We start from the raw sequence: 25,903 nt of genomic DNA, 5'->3' as shown, positions 1-25,903 counted from the left end.
TATATATATTTGTGTGTGTATGTATATATATATATATATATATACATATTTTTTAAGTTAAAGAGAGAGAAAGCCAAGTACGTCAAACACAAAACAACAAATGTCGATTTTGAGTGTGGCGCCTGGAGGGCTGGTACGTCACATCCGCTGTTTCCTTCCGGAAATACAGTTAATTTTTATTCACAGGGAGAAAAAAAGAAAAAACAGCTGTTGTTGGAAAAGAAAACATCAAAAGTGAGTTTGATTGACGAGCGTCGTGCCTGTATCCTTCCCTCCGACCTTACAGTAGATGCCGATGCGCGGTAAACTGTTGGCGCGGTCTGTGTGGCTGCTGTTTTCACTGACTCGAACAGCGAGTCTCGTTTCGCTCATTTGTTGCGAGTTGGTTGCTGCTAGCATTAGCTCCCCTCACTGTGGACTCTTCAGCTAGCACACTAGCCACTCTTTGCTAGTTAACCGACTATTTCTGACTGTGTGCACAGCTCCTGGTGACAAAAATCTCTGTCGAGAGCCAGACGAGCAATAAGAACCATTACACAGTTGGTGGATAAGTGAGTAGATGTAGATCGTACATTGTGTGACCCGCTAGCCACCTAGTTTGACTGCGATTTATCACTGTTTATGTCCAACGTTAGCCTGCACTAATTCTCGTAGGAAAACCAGGGGACAGTAAAGGCATTTAAAGAAATCCAGATCTTAATGAAATAATCCAAGGTTACAAGACGTGGTTTGGATGCATGTTGTTTGTTTAGGAGGGATACATCACATTTTATTTCTCCACCAGGTGGAAAAAAGAAACTACAGAAATGTGAATCCTGGTCAGCTTTGTGGTAGAATACATTTAAGATTAAGATGCATGTGTTTTGTTGCTCTGGCTTTATTATGTTAGTTGTTATTTGTTTAATTTTTAATAATCCAATATTGTGTTGCCAGAATGCCGGCCCCAAAGAGAGGACCAGCTCCTCATGATTCACAGCCCAAGATGAGGAAGTTGGATGAGGATGGGGAGGCTCTGCCATCCAAAACTGCACCAGTCATCATCAATAGGTCCTTTAGAATGGAAAATGCAAGAGAAAATTCAGCAGCCCCCCATACTAAGAAGAAACTGTCAACTTCAACGGCAGAGGGAAACAAGTCATCCAAAATCAGTTCCCCTCCAAAGGATTCCAACAAAACCATTTCAGACCCGCCTGTTGAAAAAGCCAAGCTCCTGAACGCCACAAGTGCCTCCTGTGGAGAAGCTCCCTCACAGAAGGCTAACTCCAAAGCTTCCCTGAAGCGAACAGCCTCCACAGAGTCTGACGAGGAGCTGAGTAGCGATGGTGGTAAGAGTGACCCCTTTAGAGAGAGGGACGATGGCAACAAGGCTCGCTGCATAAGAAAATATTCAAACAGAGTCAAAGCGAAGCGCAAGGCTGAAGACTCATCTTCTGACCTACAAGAAACATGCCAAGGGCTGCCATCTGCACCTACAGACCTTATACAGATGGACCACGATTATGGTAGATTCTCAGTTTTGCCAGATATTCAAAACATGTGTGAGGATAATCAGAATGCAAAAAGAGAATCTGAGTCTGTTGCTGAACCTGAGAGACAAGAAAAGTCAGGAAAAGCAGCACAAGCAGGGTCAAAGGAAACTTCAGTCACCGTATCAGGTAGTGCTAAGGCTAGTGTCAAATCTGAGTGCGCAGTCGATGGAAGTAAACATGAGGAATTTATAAATAAAGTCCAAAAGCTCACAGATGGCGAAACACTACCATCGTCTAGAGAATTATTAGACTCTGTCACTGCAGATACTCCTTGCATCATACCTGGTGCGAAGGAAAATGAAAAAAAGGATGTTGAGTCCACCAAAAGCGAAAAGGATGTAGATGATGAACCACGAGCGCTGTCGGCGGAAACATTATTTTCCGTTACTGGAGAGTTCGGTCCAAGCTGTGAAGGTAAAGACCAGGGCAACGAAAAAACAGCATTGGCTTGCAGAGCAGAAAGTCAGAAAGATGTGAGCAGTGAAATTGAAACAAAGGAGACCACAGAGTTAGTTTCTGAAGGGATGAAAGTGAATATAACATGTAAATCCAAGCAAAGTGAACATGAAATGAAGGGCGCATCTGAAGCAGCTAGTGTCTCCGCAGAGCAGAAAGATTTCGTTAAAGAAGAGGAAGCATTGTCAAACAAAACAAACTCTGCACCAGAAGAGATCTTGGTAGGAAATAGTAACCCTGGGAGTCAAACAGATCTGAATGTCAAAATTCAAGTTACTTTTAATGAGAAATCGAAATCTGTGCACATGCCGGAAGAAGTGCCAGATAAAATGACCAAGTCTTGTGGTGGTGAGAACAAAGTAGCGAGAAAGTCTGCCTATGAGCTTGAAGAAAAGGAAATAATAGGAGTTGAACCTCAGTCGACTCAGCCTGTCGCTAGTCCTGGGTCTTTGGTTGAGGCACAGCTGAGCCATGATGTGACAGATAGCTGTACTGAAATAATGACTCCTGGTTGTGAGGCAGCTCATGTGCAAAATCAAAGTGTCACAGTTCAAGGGGATCAAATTGACATGGAAATGCTGACTGAGGGGATTTCTGACTCAGCACCTGGAGTGGCTATACAAAACCAGGGGAACCACAAAGTTTATGACCACGCCACAGACATACCTGCTGAAGTTAAAGAAGATGTGACGGTTGAAACTTCTACAATTATGGAAAGAGAAAAGACGAATTTTGAGTGTCCCCCTGCACCACAGAGTCAAATCAAAATCGATTTACCCGCTTCAGTGACATCAGAGCAAGAGATTTCTAATCCAGCCTCTACAGTGGAAACACAAGGCCAGAAACACCAAGAGGTTTGTGAACCTATCACAGACATATCTACTGAATTTGATAAGGATCATATGCTTGAAAATGCATCCACAGAAGAGATTTGTCATTCAGATCACGAAATGGAAATACAAAATCATGACGAGCAAAAGAGCGGAGAATTTACTACAGACATATCTATAGAGGTTCATGGAGATATTATGAATGAGAATTCTGAAACTTTGGCAAATGACGGCAACGAGCACTCTGCGTGTGCTTGTACACCCGAGCATCAAAACAAAATGGAAATGCAATCTATAACTACCACAGAGATTCCCAATCCAGCGTCTGCACTAGGAGTGAGAAGGTACAAAATCCCAGAGGTGAGTGAACGCAACACAGACACATCTGATAAAGTACATGCACATCCAGTGGCAAATTGTCAGAGCACAGAAGATGAAGACAGGGTTGATGTTAAATGTGTTGCTGCTCCAGAACACCAAACAGTCGTGCTTGTGCAGACTGCAGCTTCATCAGAAGAGCTTTCTAACCCAGCATCCACAGTGCAAATACAAAACCAGCTAAGGCAGGAGGTCAGTGAACCTACCACAAACACGTTTGATGAATTTCACGAGGAGCAAAAAGTCGAAAAATCTAAGTTTATTGAAAATGAAAACCAGGTGAACTTAGAACCTCTCATTGAAATGGAAATGCCGATGACATTGACTTCAGAGATTTCTGACTCGGATCCTTCGGTGGAAATACAAAAGACAACCACTGCAACATTAGAGGAGCTAGCTAACATATCACCTGCAGTGGAAATGAAAAGTCAGGAAGACAGTGGAAATGCCACTGAAGTATCTACAGAGTTTCACGACAACCAAATGATTGAAAATTCTCAAAATGTCAAAAATAAACACAAGAAGAACTTTGAACCTGTGAGTGCACCAGTGAATCAAATCAGTCTGGAAATTCTGACTACATCTGAGATTTCTAACACAACATCTCCGGTTGTAAGAGAAATTCGAATAAGCCAAAATGAAGCAGATATGGAGATTACAGCAAAACCAGAGACTTCTAACGAATCACCTACAGTAGAAAAACAAGGCCAAAAGGACAGTGAACATAGTACTTACACAGCAAGGCCATATATCACTATATCAGAGGATCATCAAATGGAAATGCAGCTTGCGTCAACATCAGAGATTGTTATTCTGGCACCTAAAGTGGAAATACAAAATCAGAAAAGCCAAGAAGTCACTGAACCTGCAAGAGACACATGTGAGGAGGTTCAAGAAGAACTTAAGTGTCTTAAAAATGTCTGTAATGAAAATGGAAACAAGGTTATCACAGGATGTGTCAGTGCTATTCAGGGTACAATAGAAACAGAAATGCGGACAACAGCAACACCAGAGGAGATTTCTAACGCAACAACTGCAGTACAGACACAAAACCAAAGAGGTCAAAAGGTCAATGAAGTCACTGCAGACGCTGAAGATGCAATCACTGCTTGGACTAACTGTAAGGAGAAACAGGAAGAGGTCGTCTCTGAATGTGTTAGTGCTACTGAGAATGAAACGGAAATGGATGCCGAAAAGGCAACAACAGAGGACATTTCTGAACAAGGATCTATAATGGAAATGCATAACCAAGGAAGCCAGGAGGTCAGTGAACTCAACACAGACACTGACTTTCAAAAAGAAGCAGCAGGTTGTTGGAATCAGGAAAGTGAAGACAAAGTAACTTCTCAATCTGTTAATGTTCCAGAAATTCAAACAAATATGGAAACAACTGCAGCCCCTGAGGATATTTCTATTCCACCTATAGCAGAGCAGCAGATTTTTGGGCTGGATGAAGTAACTAAACACACTGTAGACTTATTAAATACAATTCAGAAATCTCATCCTGTGACTAATTTGGAAAATAAACAAAATAAAAATATGCCTGAGACAGAGACCTGTGCTGCAGTCACCCAAGAGGAAATGGATGTAATAAATGGATCAATAGAAATTGCAAATGATGCCTTAGAAGAGGGAATAGGGAAGCAAATGATTAATGAGGCCAAAGTAGAGGCTGAAGTCATTCCAAGTGATAAGTTTGACAAAACAGTCAGTTGTATTGAAGGAACTGGAAGCAATGAAGTAATCATTTTTGTTTGTGGCCAGCCAGATGACATTGATAATGTAATTCAGGCATCGGAAGAGCAGATTAAGACGATTAATCAGTCAGAGGTTCAGCTTCACGAAAACCAGATAGTGTATGAGCCTATTAGTAGTCCAGAAAGCTATGACGAAAGGGAGATGTCGACGGCGACAGAGCTGCATGCTGGTGTTTCTTTACTGAATTTACAGAACACAGAGACCCAGCAGATAGTAGGAGATGAATCTACTAATGAAGAAAACCAAATCTGTGAGCCACAAGTAGAAAATGATGAGGAACAAATTTGTGTATCTGACAGCCAAGCAGCAGTGGAAATGAAAGTACAAAGCAGCAGGTCGCCAGAAACTTCTCTCCCTGCACAGTTGGAGCAAAGGGACACTATTGTGGATGTGAAACAAGTTTCAGAGATAAGCTCTAGCAATGATATCAACGTGCCAGATGGCCAGTCAGAAGATGCTACAGAAAAAAAAGGCTTTTCAGAGTGCATCAGTGCCTCAGAGTTGCTGGAGGTGCAGGAGGACGATGGACTTCAGGAGGTGGCCGACGTCATGGTGACAACAACTACAGCCGCTGCCAAAGCCGAGATACCAGATAGTTCATCACAGGAGTATGTGATATTAGAACCAATACCTGAGAGCCAAATTCACTTTGATATTGTCACTCAAGCAGTGGCCGAATCGGGTTTGACCACCTCGCTTTCAGAGGAGGGGAATCCGGACAGTGTATCAGTGGGTGAAGTTGAAAACCTTTTAACTGGTTCACAACAAACTCTCCTCCCTATGGCAGAAGAAAAAGAGGTCAAATATGCCACATTGACCAGTTCTGGTGAGGATACGGACACCAGGACGGTAATATCAACAGGGGACAGTTTTGAAGTCCAAAGTTCTAACCATGACCAGCAACCATTGTGTGACCCGATGAACGTCAATAACACAGAGATGGATATGGCAACCTCTCATTCCCAACCCACAAATGAAGACTGTGATGCTGTGCTAATGGAGAATAATGAGGGTAATTTGGATCTACAAGTGCAGATTCTGGAGGATATAGAGATTGGTCGTGAGATTGTAGTAGCGGAGGAAGAGCATGAGGAAGACTGTGACATTATGATAATAGAAAAACCCCAGGAAACACCTGAGGTACCCCCTACTAAACAGGCTGACGAAATGGTTAACAAGAAAAATAAAGACGACACCAGTGGGACCAACTTGAAGCAAAACAGCACAGCTGGTGAGAAGGTTGAAGATGATAAAAAGAGACAGGAGGCGGAAAAACCCAAGAAGCAAGAAATGAATACACAAGCCAGAACCAAAGCTCGCCTGGCAGCTTTGGCTGAGCAAAAGGCGGCAGCATCGAAGAGAACAGCAAACAGACAGAAGCTTAACCTCTTAGCTCTGTGTCAGGAACTCGCAGAGGACATTGCCACAGACAGCATGCTTCTGAAGAGGATCGAGGAAGAAAAACAAGCAGCCGCTGCAGCAGCAGCCACTGCAGTAGCAGCAGCCGCAGCAGCGACAGCCAAAGGTGAAGCCAGCAAGAAGGAAAGTCCACCAGTTAGTACGCAGGATTTAGATACTATTAACGTTGCAACTCCTGCTGGACCACAGGAGACTGCTTCAGTGACCCCTGCTGCGGAGACATCTGAAGCCCAGCCCTCAACACCAGATTCAGCTGAGGTCAAGCCTGCCGCAGAGCCTCCAAAGAGACGTTTCTTCATCACACAAATTTCAGTACCACTGAAAGCCCACGAGAAAAAGAAGCTAACTAGATATCAAAGACTGAGACAGGTTGAACTGCAGAGAGAAAAGATGTCCTGGGCACGTGTCAAGAAACTTAAGTCCGACCAAGCAAATCAGATGTTTTCAGACATGGATTGGCAAGCACCCCTGTCTGCCACCTCTCCATTTTCACCATGTCCTGTGACCACAACTCCTCCACCTGCAGCCAGTCCATTAAAAACGGCTCCCCCAAGTCCTGCCCCAAATAGCAAACTTGCTACACCCAAGGCAGAAGTTCCCGAGGCTGAGATTACTAAGGTTGAACCCGTCAAAATAGAACCCACTAAGGCAGAAACCTCCAAATCTGCATCCAGTAAGGCAGAAACATCCAAATCTGCACCCACTAAAACTGAACTTATTAATACTGAGGCCTCTGAAATGGAACCTCCTAATACTGAAACACGTAGAATCACAAGGCAAAGAAAGGCCCAAACTCCGGAAACAGACCCTAAACCTGGCCCAGCCCCCAAAGTTACCAGATCAGCAGCCAAGAGAACTCTCCCACCAATACCTCCTCCCATGCCTAACGGACTTAATACTCAAAAAACCAAGCATGTCGAGTACAAGCCATACAGACCCCGGCCAAAGTATTCTCCTGATGATTTCGAATTAGATGATGATCCATTACCATCTGCTCCAACAAAGCCCAATCCCCAGCAGAAGCCCACACAACAAAAACGACCCAACCTACAGTCAAACCCCACAGTTCAATGTAAACCTGCAGTTCAGGCAAAGCCCACAGTTTCATCACAACCTGCCAACCAGGCAAAAGTCAAAGTTCAGAACATGCCTCCTGGACAGATCTCAGGTCAGTCAAAGCCCAATATTGCAACTACATCTCTGTTAAAGCTTGTCGCTTCCACCAGTCCACAATCAAAACCTGCTGTTGCAACAACCCTCCAGTCAAAGGCCACATGTGCAGCTACAGCAGATTCATCAAAACCTGTTCCTCCCGCCGAAGCTCAAATAAAGCCTCCTGTCTTGACGACACCACAGCCGAGTGCAGTTTCAGCTGCTTCTACCAAGCTAAAGTCCACAGCTGGTGGAAGTGCAGCTCAGTTAAAGCAGTCTACTCTTACAGCATCTCAACCTGCTGCTTCAACCACATCTGAGACAAAACCTGGTGTTTCTGAGACTGATGTTGGGTCGATGTCTCAGAAAACCCCAAATCCACCATCATCGAACAAGGTAACTGAACGATAAGTTCTGCTAGTGTGTCACAATAAGCATATTGAATATACCCTAGATGTCACTTACCTGTTCTCTCTTCCTTTGACATAGGAAAGAGATGATCCACTCTCATCAACTCCCACCTCTTCCCTTTCCTCTGAAGAAAGCTTGAAAGTGTCTGATGGCACACAGCAGTGTGATCGAAAGGCTGTTGGTATGTATTGATTTACAGGTGGCGTGATTTATTAAAACTTATGTCATGTTGTTGTCACAGTCAAGTGCTACATGCAGTACTGACTCAGTCTTCAGGATAACTTTTACTGAGCAATCATTCTTAATTGCACTTTTAAGCGTTAAATATTATTTGTGCTGTCATCACTGGTTTATGAAATCTTGAGTAAAGAGCAACAGCACACTAAAACCATTAAAAATGCTTTGATATAACCAAGACTGGAACTTAAATTGTCAGAGTTATTACTTATTACACATGAAGCTGAAAGAATGTATGTTGTTATTGATTGTAGTAGATTTGTTAATGTAAAATGTTTTCACTGACTTTGATCTCTCTCCAGAGAATAAGATGGAAACTTCCAAGACGGCGGCAACAGAAAAGCCATGTCATGAGTAAGAAGTTTCTCTTAAATCGTTTGACATGTTCTTGTTGACCAATATAATATGTGAAGTAATATAAAGTGTGTGTGTATCTCAGCAGAGCTGCAAAGCCACAAGCTGGTGGGACTCCTCTTTCTGATGCTTGTCTGCAAAGAGAAGTCAAGAAACTAAAGGAGGCAGACAAAGATGGCACCCAAACTGTCATTGTAAGTGTCTTTATGAATGTCATCTGTCATAATTCATAATAAATGTCATGATACATTTAGTGCAGCCTCGATTAAATATGTGTCTGTTAACTTCATCCATGAATATAGAAAATATGAGCTAAGATCATGTAAGCCATGTGATGTACCTGGGAACAGTTGAATATGTTCCTGAATATCTTTTGATGCAATTTGTGATCTGTTGTTTCCTTTTCTTGTAGGATGCGGGACAGAAGCATTTTGGAGCAGTGGCCTGCACTATATGTGGGATGCTCTACTCTGCTGCCAACCCCGAAGATGAATCTCAGCATTTACTCTTCCACAATCAGTTCATCAGCGCTGTCAAATACGTGGTGAGAGCAAGTTTCCTTAAATCTCACGTCTGTTATCTGTCCTGTCTACTTCATCACAGTATTGACTCAATAGGGCAAGACACCAGTTTCAACCATACAACATTCTTTTTGTCATCGGATCTCACTTCCCCGCTCTATAGGCAAATGAACTACATCATAACAGTTTGCAAAGAGGCAATCCTGAAATTGAAAAAAGAGAAACTAGTTCCCCATCCTGCCTGGAAGCAACATGCTGGATTAGTTTCCTTCAAATACATTTAAAACTAGAATGTCACTCAGTACAGCGCATACCTCACAACAGTCCCCTTAAATTCAATCAAGTTATCAGTTCCCTAAATATGCCCGTTTTGTTTGTTTCGTTTTTCATCAAGATCCACGCAATATTCCCTGGGAAATCTGTGAATCTTGCAGTGTTAAAGACAGTGATAAACAATCCCGGGATCCACCCCTTTGTCCATTTCCGCCCCAACATTTAATTGGTTCTTTCTTACAACCTTTGGAATTTCAGGTTTCATGGAAATCCGTTCAGTAGTTGCATAATCCATCTGACCAACAAACAAATGGACAGATGTGAAAACATAACTCCTTGGCGTAGGTAATTAAAACATTGCAAACTGGGTCTATTCCTTGGCTGTTCCAAATCACCCAAAATGATCACTACTCATGATGTATCACCATGATTTTTTTTTTTGATTGTCAAGCGTCATAGAAAAAGACCAAATGAATGAGTACATATGTCCTGTTTTGGGGCCTAGATCACATTTGCGTACACACTGAAAAAAGAATGTCACACATGCAGACCAGACCACCTCTCAATGAGCAAACTGAATTTGTTCTCAACGTGTGCATCTCACACCTGAGGTTAGAGCTGTCCACGGATCACCCAAAAGACCTTAATGCCAGGTGTGAACAGAGCCCCGAGAGTGGTTAGCCATTGTTCAGTTAACTTAAAGGGGCAGGTAGCAATTTTGGAGAAAGCATTTTTCTCTCGTTGTTGTTGTTGTGATTTTTTACAAACTGCACTCGCTTTGTTGTGAGGTGCGGTCCACACCACTCTTTTGTTTTCAAATTACGGAGACAGGGGTGAGACGAAAACCCAGATTTTCTTTCGCCGCACACACTAAAGCATCAGCTAGCAGACGGTCAGGAAATATTTGCTGATTTTTACAAAACATGTATGCTTTAGAATGGTGAAATTCACTTGTGAACGCACCTTAGAGATCTTTTATTTTCACACCATAGACTATGGCTGGCTGTCGCAGTCTAGTCAATGTATGGGAAACACTTTAGTAATATTTACAACACAGGTGGTTAGTGTATAAAGCAAATACAGAACATGAATGTCTCAGCAGTTTCATGAAGATATTTTCATTTAACAGGTTCTTCTATGTTTTTTTTTCAGGGATGGAAAAAAGAGAGGATTTTGGGAGAGTATCCTGATGGCAAGATCATTCTTGTCCTACCAGATGATCCCAAATATGCTCTAAAGAAGGTACATTTATAGAAGCAAGCCTTTTTTTGTGGTTGTCAATGTTGTGGGCGGCTGTATGTATCTTAATAGAAAAATGTCTGATTTTTAGCATGAGCCTATTATTTTATGTGCAAAAAGGAATTGGCTTGAAACTATTTTAGAGCCTTTATTAGGGGCATAAGAATAAAGAGTGACACATATCTTGTGTTGTAATGAATGATTTATTACAAGAAGCTTGAATCAGGATGTCTTCATCAGTCAGCCACCACTAGCATGTTATTTCTTCATTTAACAGCAGTTTGTTGGTTGTTCAGGTTGAGGAGATCAGGGAGATGGTGGACAATGACCTCGGCTTCCAGCAGGTGGAGACCAAGAGTCCCTCTCAGACTAAAACCTTCCTCTTTATCTCCAATGACAAGAAAGTGGCTGGATGCCTTATAGCCGAGCACATACAAAAGGTGAGATACAGCCTACCTATAATGTCTGTTAATGTTAATGTTAATGTTAATGATGATGATCTAAAATGTACAGACTTACAGGTGTACTACTGAGTCTCTTCCATAAATGTGTTCATGATTGCTATCAGGGGTACCGGGTGATTGAGGAGCCCGTACCGGAGGGTTCAGAGGGAGAGAAGGTGATGTTTGAACATCAGAGGGCTTGGTGTTGCTCCACCACGCCGGAGCCAGCGATCTGTGGTATCAGCCGCATCTGGGTTGTCAACATGATGAGACGCAAGAGCATCGCTTCACGTATGCTCGAGAGCCTCAGGTCAGTGTGTCTGCAAACTGCAGAGTTTTAATCTGATATCACCTGAAAACAGGTTGAGCTAAATATATCCTTACTGTTTTTTGTTTTTCTGCACAGGAACAACTTCATATATGGCTCATACCTGAGCAAAGATGAGATCGCTTTCTCTGACCCGACTCCTGATGGAAAACTCTTTGCCACACATTATTTTGGCACTTCTCAGTTTTTGGTTTACAACTTTGTCAGTGGAAGACACTTGACCCAACCCAAAACTGATGCAGTATGACAGTCTTCAGGAGAGTTAATGATGAATTTAACAGAGGCTCTCACTGAGTAACAGGACCCGTCCTCACTAAAACAGTGTCTGACACAGTGTCTTTATTTGCGTAGCGATTACAAATACATAAACTATCTAACTGTAAATTATGCCTTGGAGAGGCTACACATTGGTTAAAATCTCAGGATGAAAACAACAAGGTGTTGTTGAAAATTTTTATTATTTCACCCTTTAATTCTTCCCTACATGGTATTTTTTTTGGGGGGGGTGGCTATTTTCCTTATACATTTTTAAGCAAGCAATTGGTTTTAATGAAAGTATAGAACATGCATGACCTGACAGCAATAGAAAACAAAAAGCATTTTATCGTTTTGTTTCTTTCATCCCTGAGAGACATAAGCGTACGATCAATTGATGCCATTAAAAAGTTATTTTAGAGTTTGTCCTCATTCGGTTGTAATGTGTTTTTACGCCTAAAGTAAACTGTACATGGTATATTTTTTTCATGTCCAGCAGTTAAAAATGAAGCAGCCATTGTCTGAAGTTGCGGTTAAACAACATCCATAATATTTTAAGGTCACAACTGTACATTGTACATTTTAAGCAGTTTTCCACCTCCGTCTCCTCAGTTTCACTGTAATTTTTCTTGCACCATTTCAAACTAATCATTTAAACTAGGTGATTTTTATCAGCAGGACTCATTTCAAAAATCTGATGAGAGAAACATGGGTTAGAACTGTAGCTTGGGCATTAACTCTGTGCTCTACCTTTCTAAGATCACCTTACCTGAACTGTAGTTTTCCAAGCTGAGCCATAAAGTGTACACCATTTAGCAAGGCATTGTAGCCTATACTGTATGAGTGTCTTTTAATTTCATCAAAGCTGTCTATTGCTTTGTTTATGCCTGAATTAATAATGTGTGATTTGCAATGTTGATTTTTTTTCTTTTCTTTCTAGCCATATGTTCATCTCAACAGCATTTGATGTTTTATTTAGTTAGTGTAGAGTATCATCCTCCTATTCCTTAGTAACAACAAATTTTAAATGTATTTCAAATTATCATGTAGAGTTATGCATACTATAAAATGTATAATGGACAATGCACAAGATCTGGTTTAATATGGTATTTGAATGACGGTAAATTTCATCCAGGTTCAGCCTTTATGAATGCAAACAGGAATATTTGCCCAGTCGGCATGATAACATGAACTTTTGCCTCTCATCACACACATTAACAGTATCATTGTAATCCAGCCCTTATTTTCTATCTTTTGTTTAAGCAGTTGCTTTTAGACTGATATGTCGTGTAAGAAAAATAAATTTGATTTATACGAAGCTGTTATGTAAATATTTATTTAAATAATAAACTGTTTAAAATGTCGTTACTTGCTCTTTTTGTTTTTGTTTTTTTAGAAACACTTGGTGAGTTTGTGATTGTGTCGTCTTAAACTTTCCACTACAGATAAACTCACTGTTGACCAATGCCATCTAGTGGTCTTTGTTGCAGAAAACATTTGTTTGTCAGTGACATACAGTATGTAAATATAGAAATTAAAGATTTTACCATGCATTACTTTGCTGTAAAATGTCACACTGGCAGGAATCATCATCAATTCCACAATTTGAATTTCTATTAAATATAAATTGCAGCCATTAGGAGAATCTGTACATATTTGAGGTAAGAGGTGTAGATTATGGGAATTGTGTGATCATGTTTTCTCTTTGTAGTTGCAGATGTAAACACTCCCCGCTTAGTGCATTCCTCGACACTCCTGTCACAACATGGGCCAGCACGATGGCAACTTCTGAGAAACAAAACAACCTTAGAACAACATGGACACTTCCTCAGGCAGTGAGTTAGAAAACAACTGAGCTGAGCTTCCTAGGGTATCTTTTGCACAACCTTTACCTCACACCAGAATCATCTCAATCATCGGAGTTGATCCATCTGATCCGTGGAAATGATTTGGACTGAAGTTTGGGAAATTATAAATAATAAAATAATTACCAAAAAAAGAGTGAAACATTTGTAAATACACAGTTTATTAAACATAAATTTAAAGAGACAAAATTGTCACAGCTGCCACATTGTAAACAATAAAACCGTTTATCCTAATTATCAAGATAATTTTATGAATATATGATAAGCTATGTTTAGTGAAAATCAATCAATATCTTCTTTACACTTTACGTAGCCAATATACAAAACAATATTTAAGTATTTACTGACAAATCTATAATCTTCAGACAAACCTGCTTCGTATTCAGTTGCTTTTTTTAACTGTAGGGGGGGCACACTTAGACCTGAACTCTGGGGCAACCTGATCTATGACCACAAACTGACCCGTTCACTGGGTGCAGTGGGGATTGGCCTTGTTGCCTGACATCTGCGGGGACTTGATCTGTTTTAATAGTTTCAAAACAAGATTATGGTAATGCTCTTGGTGTTTGTTCTGTTGCCAGGCAACCTATAAGACGAAAAGAGCTGCTCTGGAGTGTGCATGGCAAACAGACAATCAAGGTGGTACCAAAAAAAAACATTTACTATTTTTACACTTGAAATGACAAATACATTTAATCCATTGGCTTGTGTGTGTGACATTTTTAAGCATTTGTCAGTTAGCTCAAGTGAGTTCACATATGATAGTGTAATATGCCAAGGCTATGGCAACATCAAAGTGTAGGCACCAAAAATACCTTCATATACTGTAGCCTAATAATGTACACTTATTTTAGACAAACAAGGTCCTTTGTCCTTGTTTTGTATGAAATGTCCTTATAGGATGGGACAGTGCGAACCACAAAAATTGTACAGTAAGTCCAACATATCAGGCTCCTGAAGCCTCCTGTTCATAACTCCTTGACCTCTCCCAGGCTGCACCACTACGACCTCCCCATCAGATGGAACCTCTATCAGTGGGTGAACTTTGTTATCCATCATTTTAAAATCTGTAACACCAACAGCGGGCAGCTTGCCGTTCCTCTCTGTCCACGCTTTGGTCTCTTCTGAGTTGTCTTTTTCTTTTGTGATGCTGTCATCATCCTGACACACATCAGAGTCACTCGCGTGTGGTAAAGAAAAGTAGGTACACTTTCTTGAAAGTGAATTTGTCTTATCTTCCAGTTCGGACGTTGTCCTGAAGAGTGAACACGGGTCGTTCTGGTCCATATCTTCACACGTCCCCTCGCCCAGGGGAGTGTTTGTGTTCGTGAGTGCTTTGTTTATTCCCACTGGGTCTGAAACAGATTTTCTGATCAATGTGTTCTGTCTAAGGAGCCATCGTCCATTGTCGATGGGAACAATGTCTCCAGGCCCAACTTGTGCATTAAAAGCAATGCACCTTGTTGCTTCACCTAAGGTGTCCAGGGCATCAGTGGAATTGAAATAAGACAACTCAGTCATTGCTTTGGATTTCGCCGTGTGGAAAGGAGAGAACATGCCTGAATGTTCTTTCTTTTTCTGTTTAGGTGCAGAGGGGGGTCTTTCACCTCCCTTCTCATCAGGATTAACATCTTTCTTGCCATAAAGCCTTTCAATTGTTCTCCTCACAAAGCCTTTAGTGATGGATTTCCGTGCTGAATCATCTTCAACACTGGACAGCTCAATTGAAGTCTGAGATTGATAGCCGCCGCTAGCTGAGGTGTCTGCTCTTAACTCGGACAGCTCTGAAGCGCTTGGGCTTGGGAAACGTCTGTGTCCTTGCTTAATGTCTGTGGCACTCTTCGCTAAGAACATTTCCCTGATGGATCTGACCCTGTTGCCTTCAGGCTCCGTGGTAATCATTCCACTGGAATCGTAGCTGAAAGATAATGACGACTGAGGAGCTGATCGGGAGCATTCAGAGGGTGACTCCTCAACATCTGTCTCCATGTGGCCATTCTTTTGAGAAACTTTTCTGATATGACTTTCAATGACATGTTTTCTCCTCTGAGCATCTGCAACTTGCTGTTCCAGAAGGTTCACCCTCTCCGGAACAGACTGGGAAATTATTTCTTCAGACTGATGTGTGACTATTTCCACAACCTTTTCAGATTTGGTGTCTCCGAACTTTGTTGTTGATGCAGGACCCTCCCGGTATTCTTCTTCCTTCTCTGAGGTGGACTCTTTCTCATAGTAGCTAAATTCTTCTTTGATTGAAATCCCGATTTCTGCAATATTTGGCTGCTCCATCTCCGGTTGCTCTTCACAACTGCAGTGGTCATTCCCACTGTCCTCATCTGCTTGAAATCTATAACACTTGGCTATGCTGTTAGACTTTAACCAGCTGCTGTTGTCTTTTTTGGTATATGAATCCTGTTTTTCTATCATATAGCTTAAATCTCTGTGTACGGTATCCAGATTTTCTGTATCACTGATTTGTTTGTGAGTATGGAGGTCCTCATCCTCTGAGCTAACCTTGTCCTCCTCTGTCTCTTCAATCAAAGCCTTTAGCTTTTGACATAGTTCCATTGCTTCCTTGGGATCTGGCAGATCATGAAGGTGTTCCTTCTCGTTAATGCTCCCCTTCTCTTCTTCAGTGCCAGGCAAGCTCTCCTCAGTTCTAACCTTTAGTTCCTTATGTTCAACTTTCGACTGCCCTTCCTTTGAAGAAGTTGGCTCATCCACATCTGAGGTACCAGTGTTTTCGTCAACACTGACATTCAATTCCTTACATGATTTTTGAATGTCGGGTTCCTCTGGCTGTTCTTCTTCTGTCAATGATTGGTTTTGACTATCTGGGCTGGAGATGCTCTGCTTCCGGTTTACATTCAGCTCCACATAGTAATTAGATCTTGGTTGCTTGTCCTCCTCCTCCTCGAATTGTTCACATCTGTCCTGTTTTATCTTCTCATATTCAGCTTGTTCCTCTTCTGAACTGGATATACTTTGCTTACAGCTCTGTATCTGTTCCACATCTTTTGGCGCACTAGGAATGTTCTGCCCTTCCTCAACTGCACCTGACTCATCACCAGTGCTGATCTCATTCTCAGGGATACTCGTGCTCCCCTCACTTTGCATCTGCAGCTTCCTAATTTCAGAATTCTTGTTTTCAAGATTGTTCTTGCTGCTTATTACTCCATTCATATTTGTCGTTTCTTGCTTTGATTTGTCTTTAATGTGGCCTTGATGCTGTTTTCTCTCTCTTAGATTTTCTTCCTTACATGAATTCAAGGCCCGTATTTCCTCTTCCACAGATAATAATTTTACTTCGGGTATCTGTATATCGTTAGATTCAGCTGGTGGACTTTTGGCCACACCACTCTGCTCATACTGACTGTCCATGCTTTTAAGTGCCTGGTAAGTTGGTTTGTGTTTCACTGTCTCTGTTATCAGGGGAACGGTGTGCATGTCAGATTGTTTTGACTGTTTAATGTTTGAGAATTTTTTAATGATTGACCTCACGTCAATATTTGCTTTATCTTGAGAAAGAAACCTGACATTAACAACATCTTCTGTTGAGCAATGAGATACTGTGGAAACTCTGTTATCTTTTTGTGACAGTTCCACTTTGTCGATGAACCTGGTGGGAATATTTTCTTTATCGTCACTCTCAGTTTTGACTTCCACTGAAAGAGATCCCAGTTCTTCCTTGAGCTTCTCGGGTATGTCAAGGTTATCTATGATCTGATCAATAACATTTTCTTCAATGCCGCAGTCATTTTCTGGACTAGCATTAGTTATGAGCTCTTGCTGGGGATAATTTGATGTTGAGCTGCGACTGTTGCATTTGTCGATGAGTTCCTGAAAGCTCCTCCAACTTTGCAGGAGCTGCTTCGAAGTTGAACACTGTAAATTTGTCAACATAGCTTTTAACTTGTGGGAATCCTCAATGCTGGCAATTTCTCTGAGAGAATCAATTATTTTTAAAGCCTCAGCACAGCTGAAATTGTTTGCAATTATTTCATCCTTGTTAAAGTTAGTTTTGCCTTCCTTTAGGGTCATGACAGACAAGAAAGCAAGGAGAGCTTTAGATGATGAGCCAAATGTAGAGGCTACATGAGAGGAGAAGTCAGGCAGGCTATTGGACTTCTCCAAACAGGATGGATGTTTGTTTTGTGTGATTTGTCTTATTGACTTTATTGAGTAGCAAATTTGATCAAGTACAGGTTTCATGTTTGACTGGTTAGCAATGTTTATTGGCTGTGGCATTAACTGTGTTTGTGTCACAGATTTTTCTTGATCTGCATTTGTAAGGTATTCTATCTTTTTTGCCTTATTTTTTTCAATCTGGCTAGCTTCCTGCATGAGGGTGTCACAGATCAGTGTTTTGTTTTGTTCAGCTGTTGATTTTATTGACTGTGGTTTTTGGTGGTGTTTTCTTTGGGATGACGTTTTCCTTTTTGTCTCATTTTCAGGCTCTGTTGCATTGTCTGAGGAAAGGTTTCTGGAGAGCATCTTTCTATTTGACTTGTTTCTGGCAGGTGGTGACACCATGTCCAGAGACTGAGAATATGGAGACGGTCTCTTTTGCACTTTATCCTTATTAAGCATCTTCCTTCTCTCAGTAGAAGGGCCAGGAGTGGGTGTTTTATGTTCTTGTACTACAATGATTGGTGACATAGTTTTATCAGAATGGTAGTAATATAATGATGATAATTTTGGAGGCATATTCTTGGTTGGGGGTATTCTCTTTTGAGATGGATTACTTATTATGTTTCCTTTTTTCATCAGTGGTTTAGGTGATGATTCTTCTTTCTTTGTTAGAAATTGTGTTTTTTGAATATCACTTGGCGTTGGAGTCTCACTTGATGAAATGCTGGCAGATGATATTCTGTCTCCAGATGTTACACTAGTAGGAGATGCAGAAGTACAACATGGTTGGCTACTTTTCAGATCTGAGATGATGTTGGATATCTGTGTGTTTATCGTTGGCAGATGAGTCCCTGTTGAACAGAAGCTATTTGTCAGGACATTGTCATCTTCACCTGCTGTCATGATGGGTGTAGATGAAGCGGTGACATCAGAAAATAAAGTATATTTATGGAGAGAAGCCTTTCTGAGAGACATTTTCCTTTCAAGAGATAAATTGCTGACCAAAGGGGTCCTTTTAATAGATGGAGTTCTTGGTAATTGTGCTTCTCTCAGCACGGCAGGAATGTCCAACTGAAGTGATGTTGTTGTTTCCATTGCTCTGTCTGTGGGTGATATGGCCTTGTCAGATGTAGGACTTATGGACAATGGATGATTATCTGACATTTGACTGCTCACTGATGAGAGCCTGTATAATGGGCTGCTTGCCACTGAAGATACATTCATCATGCAATATTCATTGTTTGATAGCTCTGTCATTTCAGCTGGTGGTGGTGATGGTGGTGGCGGCAGAAACTCCATTGAAATTGTATTGGAAGGGCCTGATATATTTTCCAATGTAGTGCCTGGATTAATTTGATGGCAGACACCATTAAAGAGGGGTTTTACTTCTTCTGTGTTATTCTGAACTATGTTGGTGCAGTTCGCTGTATTTGTAATGGTGGTATGACTAGGAGCAATTCCTTCTCCCTGAGTCAATGTAGTTTTCTCCACTGAAGGACTTGATGATTTGTATTCAAAACCCTGGATTCTCAGTTTGACAGAGGTTCCCAACGAACTCTCAGGCAGTGGGTCAGATTTGAGAATTTGACACAGTTGTATTACAGATTCATCTTCAGGAAACTTCCCCCCCTCCACAACAGCAATCAACCCATGATTATATTCTGATTGCCCACACATGCCATTTTCTGTTTGTACAAGAATACTTGCTTCCTCATCTGGGCAGGAAGTGGGGTTAAGGGGGACTTTCTCCAGCCAGTTCTGTACATATTCATTCGTAACAGAGCTGGGGGAGATACAAGCAGGCAGCACTTTGCTTTTGTTGATATCACAGAACTTGTTTTCATTCTTCTTTCCCTGATGCATTGATGTCTTCCTTGTTAGTTTTCCCCTTGGTTGGCTCACTTCGTTCCAGGAAACATTCAGCCTGCTTGTTTCTAAAGAAATGGTCTCACTTGAACTTTCATTTAGTGTTGTTTCTGTGTTTGTGTCATGCGATGGTTGTGAGCTCTTTGTTGTAAAACCCCCGTCCCCTTTTTGTGTTGGTCTCTTTTCAAGCTTCATTGTGCTTTTTGCTGATTTTGATTTATTTCCATAAATTTTTTTGATGAAACCAGCATTGGAGAAAGTTTTCACTTTAGTACGTATCTTGGTTTCTTCTGCCGAATTGTCTTTTTTTCTTTTCCCTGGTGTCAACAGACGGCGAACACGTTTGTTAATCACTTTGGGTTTCGAAGATATCCTCTTACCCTTACTGACCTCTCTTTGTCTGGTCTTGTCTTTGCCTTTAGCTGACAACTGTTGCTGCCTATTTGTTGCTTGAATTGCATCAGTCTTCAGTGATGGAAAAGTTAAATCAGATGTTGCTGACATGTTCTCAGTCCTCCAGATACCAATGGACTCTGCAGTTGAAGGTCTCCAGGGATCAGGTACAAGGTGTGCAGGTTGAAACTCACCTTTGGAGGAGAACTGGCCAGTTTCTGAAGTTGCTGGCCTCCTTAAAGAAATCCCAGAAGCTGAAATATCCTGTGCACAGATGTTTGCAAGGAAATTATCTTGGCATGTCTGCTGTTCATACATTTGTAAGACAGTTTCAGTGACCTCTTCCCCACTGGATTCAATCTGTAGTATTTCAGTCATCCCAGCTGATTTCAATGTGGAAATATTGCTGCTTTGTATGTTGTTGCTATGCACAGAGCCAAGTATTCTCGGTTTGGGTACTGGTCTACTGGTACTCTGTTTGACCACACAGTACTGCTCTGTCATGTCTCCAATTTCTGTCTGTTCTTGGTAGGAATAAGAGCCAACTACACCTTCCTGCATACCCTCCGCTGTCAGGGATTTGATGCTCTCCACAGAGGCATACTTTTTTCTAATTTGCTTGTAACCTGGTGTAGGAGTTCTCCTAGGTGACACTAGGTTTGTCTGTACTTTGATATTATCCTCTTCATCCCTGCTCTCACTGAAAAGGCCATTCCTCGGGCATGGTGGATCCTCATCGTTGTTGTCTTTTGTTTTGTCCTTGTTGATAGTGTCAGTGGTGGATGCAGAACTTTGTAAATCCAGTGAGTCTGGTTTGGATGAGCAGATCTCCTGCTCTTTGTCAGGATCTGGTAAACAGCTCGCATCGAGCTCATTTCCTACACTTGAGCGTGTAAGAGTAGTCGTCCAGTGGATGGTTTCCTCTTCTTTAAGTGTTAGGCGTACCTTCATCTCCACCGTCATGCTGCCATCCTGGTTCACCCGAAAAGACTTCTCAATGTCATCCTCAGAGGGCAGTAGGCAGCCCTGCCCCTCAGCTCCATCGCCAAGGCAGGTGTCACCCTCTGATCCTGCTATTGACTCCAGCATGCGGCCCAACTCAACAGAGTTTGTGGGGTTACTGGGTAGGTGGCGATCGCATGAACTTTTGGCAATGGAGTCATGAATCTGATTCACAATGTACCTTTCAGATGATAGGGAGAAATTCCTTGACTTTGAGCTATATGAGAGGGACTTGTTTTTACCTTTTCAGTCAGTCATCAGAGCCAAGCAGATAATAAGGGGAAAATGTTTAAAAATAAATGAAGTAGAAAAGTCCAAAGTTTTCAGGCAAGGATAATAGAGGTTTGGCAGTCAGTTTGAAGAGGATACCCAGGAAGCACAAAGTAAAAAGAGAGAGAAGAAAAGAAATGTTAGCAAGTGCAGCTATTCACAGCTCAAGAAGAACAATAGCCAGCAGCCCTGTAGACAGTGTATGTAGGTCATATATGGTATTATGTGTAATACCATTGCCTCAGCACTCTCCGAATCTTTATCCTATGAGAGCAGGTAGATTACTGCAGACACACTGTATGTGTCATTTGAAGTAAGGTCCAGTGGACTAACACACTCTTAACTCTAACTACTATATAAACAAAAAGGACGGCATCAAGATATATTAAACTTTCAGAATCCTATTTAACTTACGGTTTAAAGACTTTAGTCTCCTAAGACCCATTCGGTTGGTAGTAAGGTGTGTTTGAGCTGGAGATTTCTGTGCAGTGTAGTTGACAGATTTGAAAGGCTCCCTGCCTGCAGCCACTACAGTCCCAGAGCACAGTATCAAGCCTGGAAGACCATCCACCTGTAACAGCCATAAAACAAAAATAAAATACCGTATAATATAATAAAGTATAGTGTAAGTATATATATGTTGTAATTCTAAATTGCATTTATGTACAGTATGTGTATGACTAGCTATAATGGCACCTTGTGATACCTCTAGGCTCTTAAATTGCAACAGATCCTTGACCTAAGGCCTTACACTGCAGTATCCCAGAATGCCTTTCTAAGTATTAGGTTGAATTGCCAAAGAAGCTTAACACTTTCTCTCCTTGTGTGATGGTTATTTACAGGCCAGGTTTAAGTTGGGCCTTCATAGGTAAATAATGATGTTGGCAAAATCGAAAACCTACAGTAAGTCTTTGCATTGTATTTGAACAAACAATTGTAGATTTCAATGTCATGGGATAAAATTAAATTAAATATCTACAGGTGTCTTTACAAACTATGAAAAATTAAATAGTCGTGGTTCTGCAAGAGGTTTGTGCTCGTATGTAATTGAAGATCAGAAATTAGGCCTGAATACCTTTGTTGTTCTGTTTGTTTATCTGTCCAACAGGCTTTGAGTTTTTTCTGTGTATAGTTCTGTGTTGTATTGACATACGAGAACACTCACACGTCTACCATCAGGTGTGTGTAGTTTCACCACATGGAACTGCATCAGATCTGAGATATATTCCAGAATGGACTCAAAGGTGGCTGTAGTTCTCTTGTGAAGCACCACAGTGTGGTTTAATGTGGGATCTCCATTTCGAAATACCAGCAGCCTCTTTGGTGTTCGCACAATCACTGGCTCCTGCCTGTGGATGGTTCGGCCAGGGAAATTCCTGGCCTGTTGAACGGTTCGACGGAGGGAACTAACAGGCCTGGCGTGGTACCAGGGCGGCGGCTTCTTCCTGGCCAGTGCCAGATTGATAGGTTTTACCTTACGCCTGTCAGAGCAGATGTAGGACTTCCCATCCTCCAGTTCATCCAAGGTATAGATTGCATGAACACCCCGAGGCGTGGTGATGTTCCTTACCCCAAATGGCAGGGGTACTTTTTTGGAGAGACTGTCAAGAAGTGCATCAAAGGTTTTAAAGGTACGGTTGTTGATGACCATACGCAGACCATTAAATTGAGGATCTCCACTTTTGTAGAAGCAAACCCGCTTTGAAAGAATAGGATCTTTGATGCTTGGGTGCCGAGGAGTGCCAAAGGTGTGGCCACTCCCTGACAATTGGTCAGGGAGGATCCTCCGAAGCCCTGTCTGATTCATCATCGCCATTTGCTGCAAAAAAACGTCAAAGTTAGTTTTTTTTCACATCATTTTTCTCAGTTGCTATACTGTATGGTTGGTGGTAAATGGTGAAATATTGACATATTTGTAAAGTAGTAGAAATAGTAGAAAATTTGCACCACAGAATCAATGGTAAGGACCCCAAAAGGTTTCTAGAATTGGCTCTCACATAAAACAATGCATATTTTTAGAGTCCATAATTTTTCACAGGTAGTGTAAATTTGTTTCATAAAATTTTATATATATATGTTAAGAAAAAAAAGGGTGTATAAATAGCCTAATTCAGTGTTGTAGTAACAAATAAAAATGACAAGAAAAAACATTGTTTTTTTCAGGTTTATAGGCATAAAGATCAGATGCTAAAACATCTGCACGTCTAAGGACTTATGCAAAGAGCTCAACACATAAACAACATCAGCTTCATGTTCAAGACAACTTGAATAATTAATGATGTGTAAACAGCTGAATGGCGTCTTACAACATATGTTGTTTACTTCATCTGATTGTGGCCACCAGGCAACATGACCTGACTTCTGGAAAAGCTGCCACGTGAATAGCTTCTTCAATTATTTGATTACCTGGGTTTTAACAACACTGAAACGCACACGCAAGTGATACAGAAGTGTTTGACAAAATAAATCTCTTTTATCAGTATTTCTTTTATCACAAACATTAGAGAATGAAAATGATTTTATACATCATTTATGTGTTAGGTTTTTAAAATATGCAAAATATATAATATAAATATATAAGTCATATAACAGGGTATCCAAAAATGTATGAGAGAAATTAAATGTTGTTTGACAAACTTGCTGAAGTATTTAGAAACGTACTTAATTACAGACCATTTTTTATATAAACCAATGTCAGTAGATGTGGTTTTAAAACATTTAGACATTTAATTTTAAAAGTTGATCAAAGACATTTTAGAAATTATTTATCATTATTGCATTTTTCATAATCTATTATTAGATAATTTGGCAATAAATCAACAATATATTCTCTTCATATTCATGACATTATATTTGTAGTAATTATTGGTGAAAAAGACAACAAAATCTTGTTAAAGTGAAATTTCCAAACAACACCTCTGAAGCTGCATATGTTACAGAACTATCCATTATACCTGAAGGCAGTACACAAATTAAACAAAACTCACTAAGCAAATAAACACACCGATTGATTTTCATTTAATTATAAAGAAACTCACCTAAGTCAGCATCATGAAATTCCCAACTGTTTTGAAAGAATCCATGAAATGTTGTTCCGTGCCTTACATCATGACGGCTGTTGAGCTAACTGCACAGCAACAGTTTATTTCGGGAGACACCATCAAGGTTAATTTGCTTAATCTTTGCTCAAAGTTAATCTCCACTACAAGTACAGTGCTTGAAAATCCTCCTCAGAAAGGTGTGTCACACAGTATAGCTGTCATAGCAGGCCGAAGAACTGTAGTAATGAACCTCTATGAACAAATTTACATAGAAGATTTTCACTGGAAATATATAGTGAATAGCAGTAGCCTTTTCTGCACATTCAAAATATTTTATAAACAAATTAATCCCCTTTAAATTTGAAATGTTTAACATTTTTCAGTGTTTCTGCTCTAGTGTTCTGCTCCTATTTGAGACTAAAATAAAAGTAGAATATCAAACCTGAGTATGTCCTCTAATAAGGACAGGGTTTTCTCCACCAGTGGCAGCAGATGGTAACTTGGTGTCCAGTTGTAATATTCGTGCAGGGTTGTAATCTCATTGAAGGCCTCTTTAGATAATAAGGATTAAGTGGCTGTCCATTGTGCCGCCGTTCAAGAAGAGGACTAGTTTTCAGTGAAATGTATTTACCTTCCTACATCCGAATAATGAAAAATCACATTCATTATTAATTAATAAGTTATATCATGGATTAGTTTTGTCTTTCGTGATTTTCCCTATGTGATTTGATCACATACTGTATGAAAGTACAAGATAATAAAAATTAAAATAACATGAACAATTACTATAATAGCAATGTGGAGAGTTTTGTATAGTCCCTATTGAAATACACGTAATAAAATACTGCCTGTTTTAGAAATATAATTAAGTATACGATAGGAAGTAAGGATAGTTTCCAGTAGTTCAGGTTAAAGCGTATTACTGAGGGTATTAGTCGGTCATGTATATGCTTAACCATGAACTATCACAAGTTGCATAACAGTCACCAAAACTGTTTCTGTTACTGTTACTATATCTGTAGTGAAAGGGATTAGTAGGCTTTCGTTCCTCAGTAAACCTAGGACTGAAGTGAAGGAAACATACAGAAGTTATCAAGTTTCTGCTCAGTATCAAAGGATAAAGTGATGGCACTCGCACTGTTTGGTTTACTGCTGTAAAAATATCTCAGGTGTGTATGAAGGACACGATAGGAAAGAATTCCTATTGAGCCTAGACCAGACAGATACGTGAATGCCAGTGGAGGGTCCCAAGTGCTGAGCCCATGACCTGTTCCCAAAACAACAGCAAGCACAAAAATGTGAAGAATCTGTCAAAGGAAGTTGGGGGGGGGGGGGGGGGGGGGGGTGGACAATGGAGGAAGCCCTCAATGTAAACAGGTAGGCCTGAAGCCTGCATGCCCCTCATTCCAGCCGTCCACTGCAGAGATAAAAGACAATCACATGATGAAACGGAGTGGACTGCTCGCACTGATAGAGCAGCACAGATCATGCCAAACCCTCTGCGAATCAGACTGAAAATAGGCCTAAGCTGAGGCTCAGCACTCAAAGTAGCATGACAGGTAATAGCAACAAATGTTTGAAGCTCCATCTGTCACATAGCCTTCCACGTCACGAGTTATAACGAACCAGCTGGTGATATGAATACTGTTATTTTTCCTTCACATGATTATATGTGAAATCACACGCCGCCATGACAGAGATATCTGTCTCTGCGTTCCGGGTACATTACCACCCATGCTATGCTCTATTTTT

The 25,903-nt window shown here is 40.9% G+C and overlaps 2 protein-coding genes across 3 annotated transcripts; one reads left to right on the top strand and one right to left on the bottom strand.

Moving 5' to 3' along the window:
- Positions 1–163: 163 nt before the first annotated feature.
- Positions 164–12,947, top strand: LOC118287460 (mucin-17). Of its 2 annotated transcripts, none has more exons than XM_035612679.2 (10): positions 164–234; positions 934–7,918; positions 8,012–8,114; positions 8,473–8,524; positions 8,613–8,718; positions 8,937–9,068; positions 10,471–10,560; positions 10,854–10,997; positions 11,126–11,310; positions 11,407–12,947. In XM_035612679.2, the coding sequence occupies exons 2-10, from the start codon at positions 935–937 to the stop codon at positions 11,573–11,575; spliced, it is 7,965 nt and encodes a 2,654-aa protein (XP_035468572.1). In that variant the 5' UTR covers positions 164–234; position 934; the 3' UTR covers positions 11,576–12,947. The 2 variants fall into 2 exon arrangements, with proteins under 2 accessions (XP_035468572.1, XP_035468571.1); XM_035612678.2 differs by having other exon boundaries at positions 8,610–8,718.
- Positions 12,948–13,648: 701 nt separating this feature from the next.
- LOC118288102 lies at positions 13,649–24,364 on the bottom strand. The gene is made up of 4 exons (XM_035613894.2): positions 24,149–24,364; positions 22,276–22,929; positions 21,525–21,681; positions 13,649–21,082 (listed from the first exon to the last, which is right to left on the bottom strand). The coding sequence occupies exons 2-4, from the start codon at positions 22,924–22,926 to the stop codon at positions 14,343–14,345; spliced, it is 7,548 nt and encodes a 2,515-aa protein (XP_035469787.1). The 5' UTR covers positions 22,927–22,929; positions 24,149–24,364; the 3' UTR covers positions 13,649–14,342.
- Positions 24,365–25,903: the final 1,539 nt, after the last annotated feature.

The sequence above is a fragment of the Scophthalmus maximus genome, chromosome 16, assembly GCF_022379125.1.
Source record: "Scophthalmus maximus strain ysfricsl-2021 chromosome 16, ASM2237912v1, whole genome shotgun sequence".
Lineage (NCBI taxonomy): Eukaryota > Metazoa > Chordata > Actinopteri > Pleuronectiformes > Scophthalmidae > Scophthalmus > Scophthalmus maximus.
The sequence above is the reverse complement of the archived record's forward strand: the minus strand, read 5'-3'. Positions and strand labels throughout refer to the sequence as shown.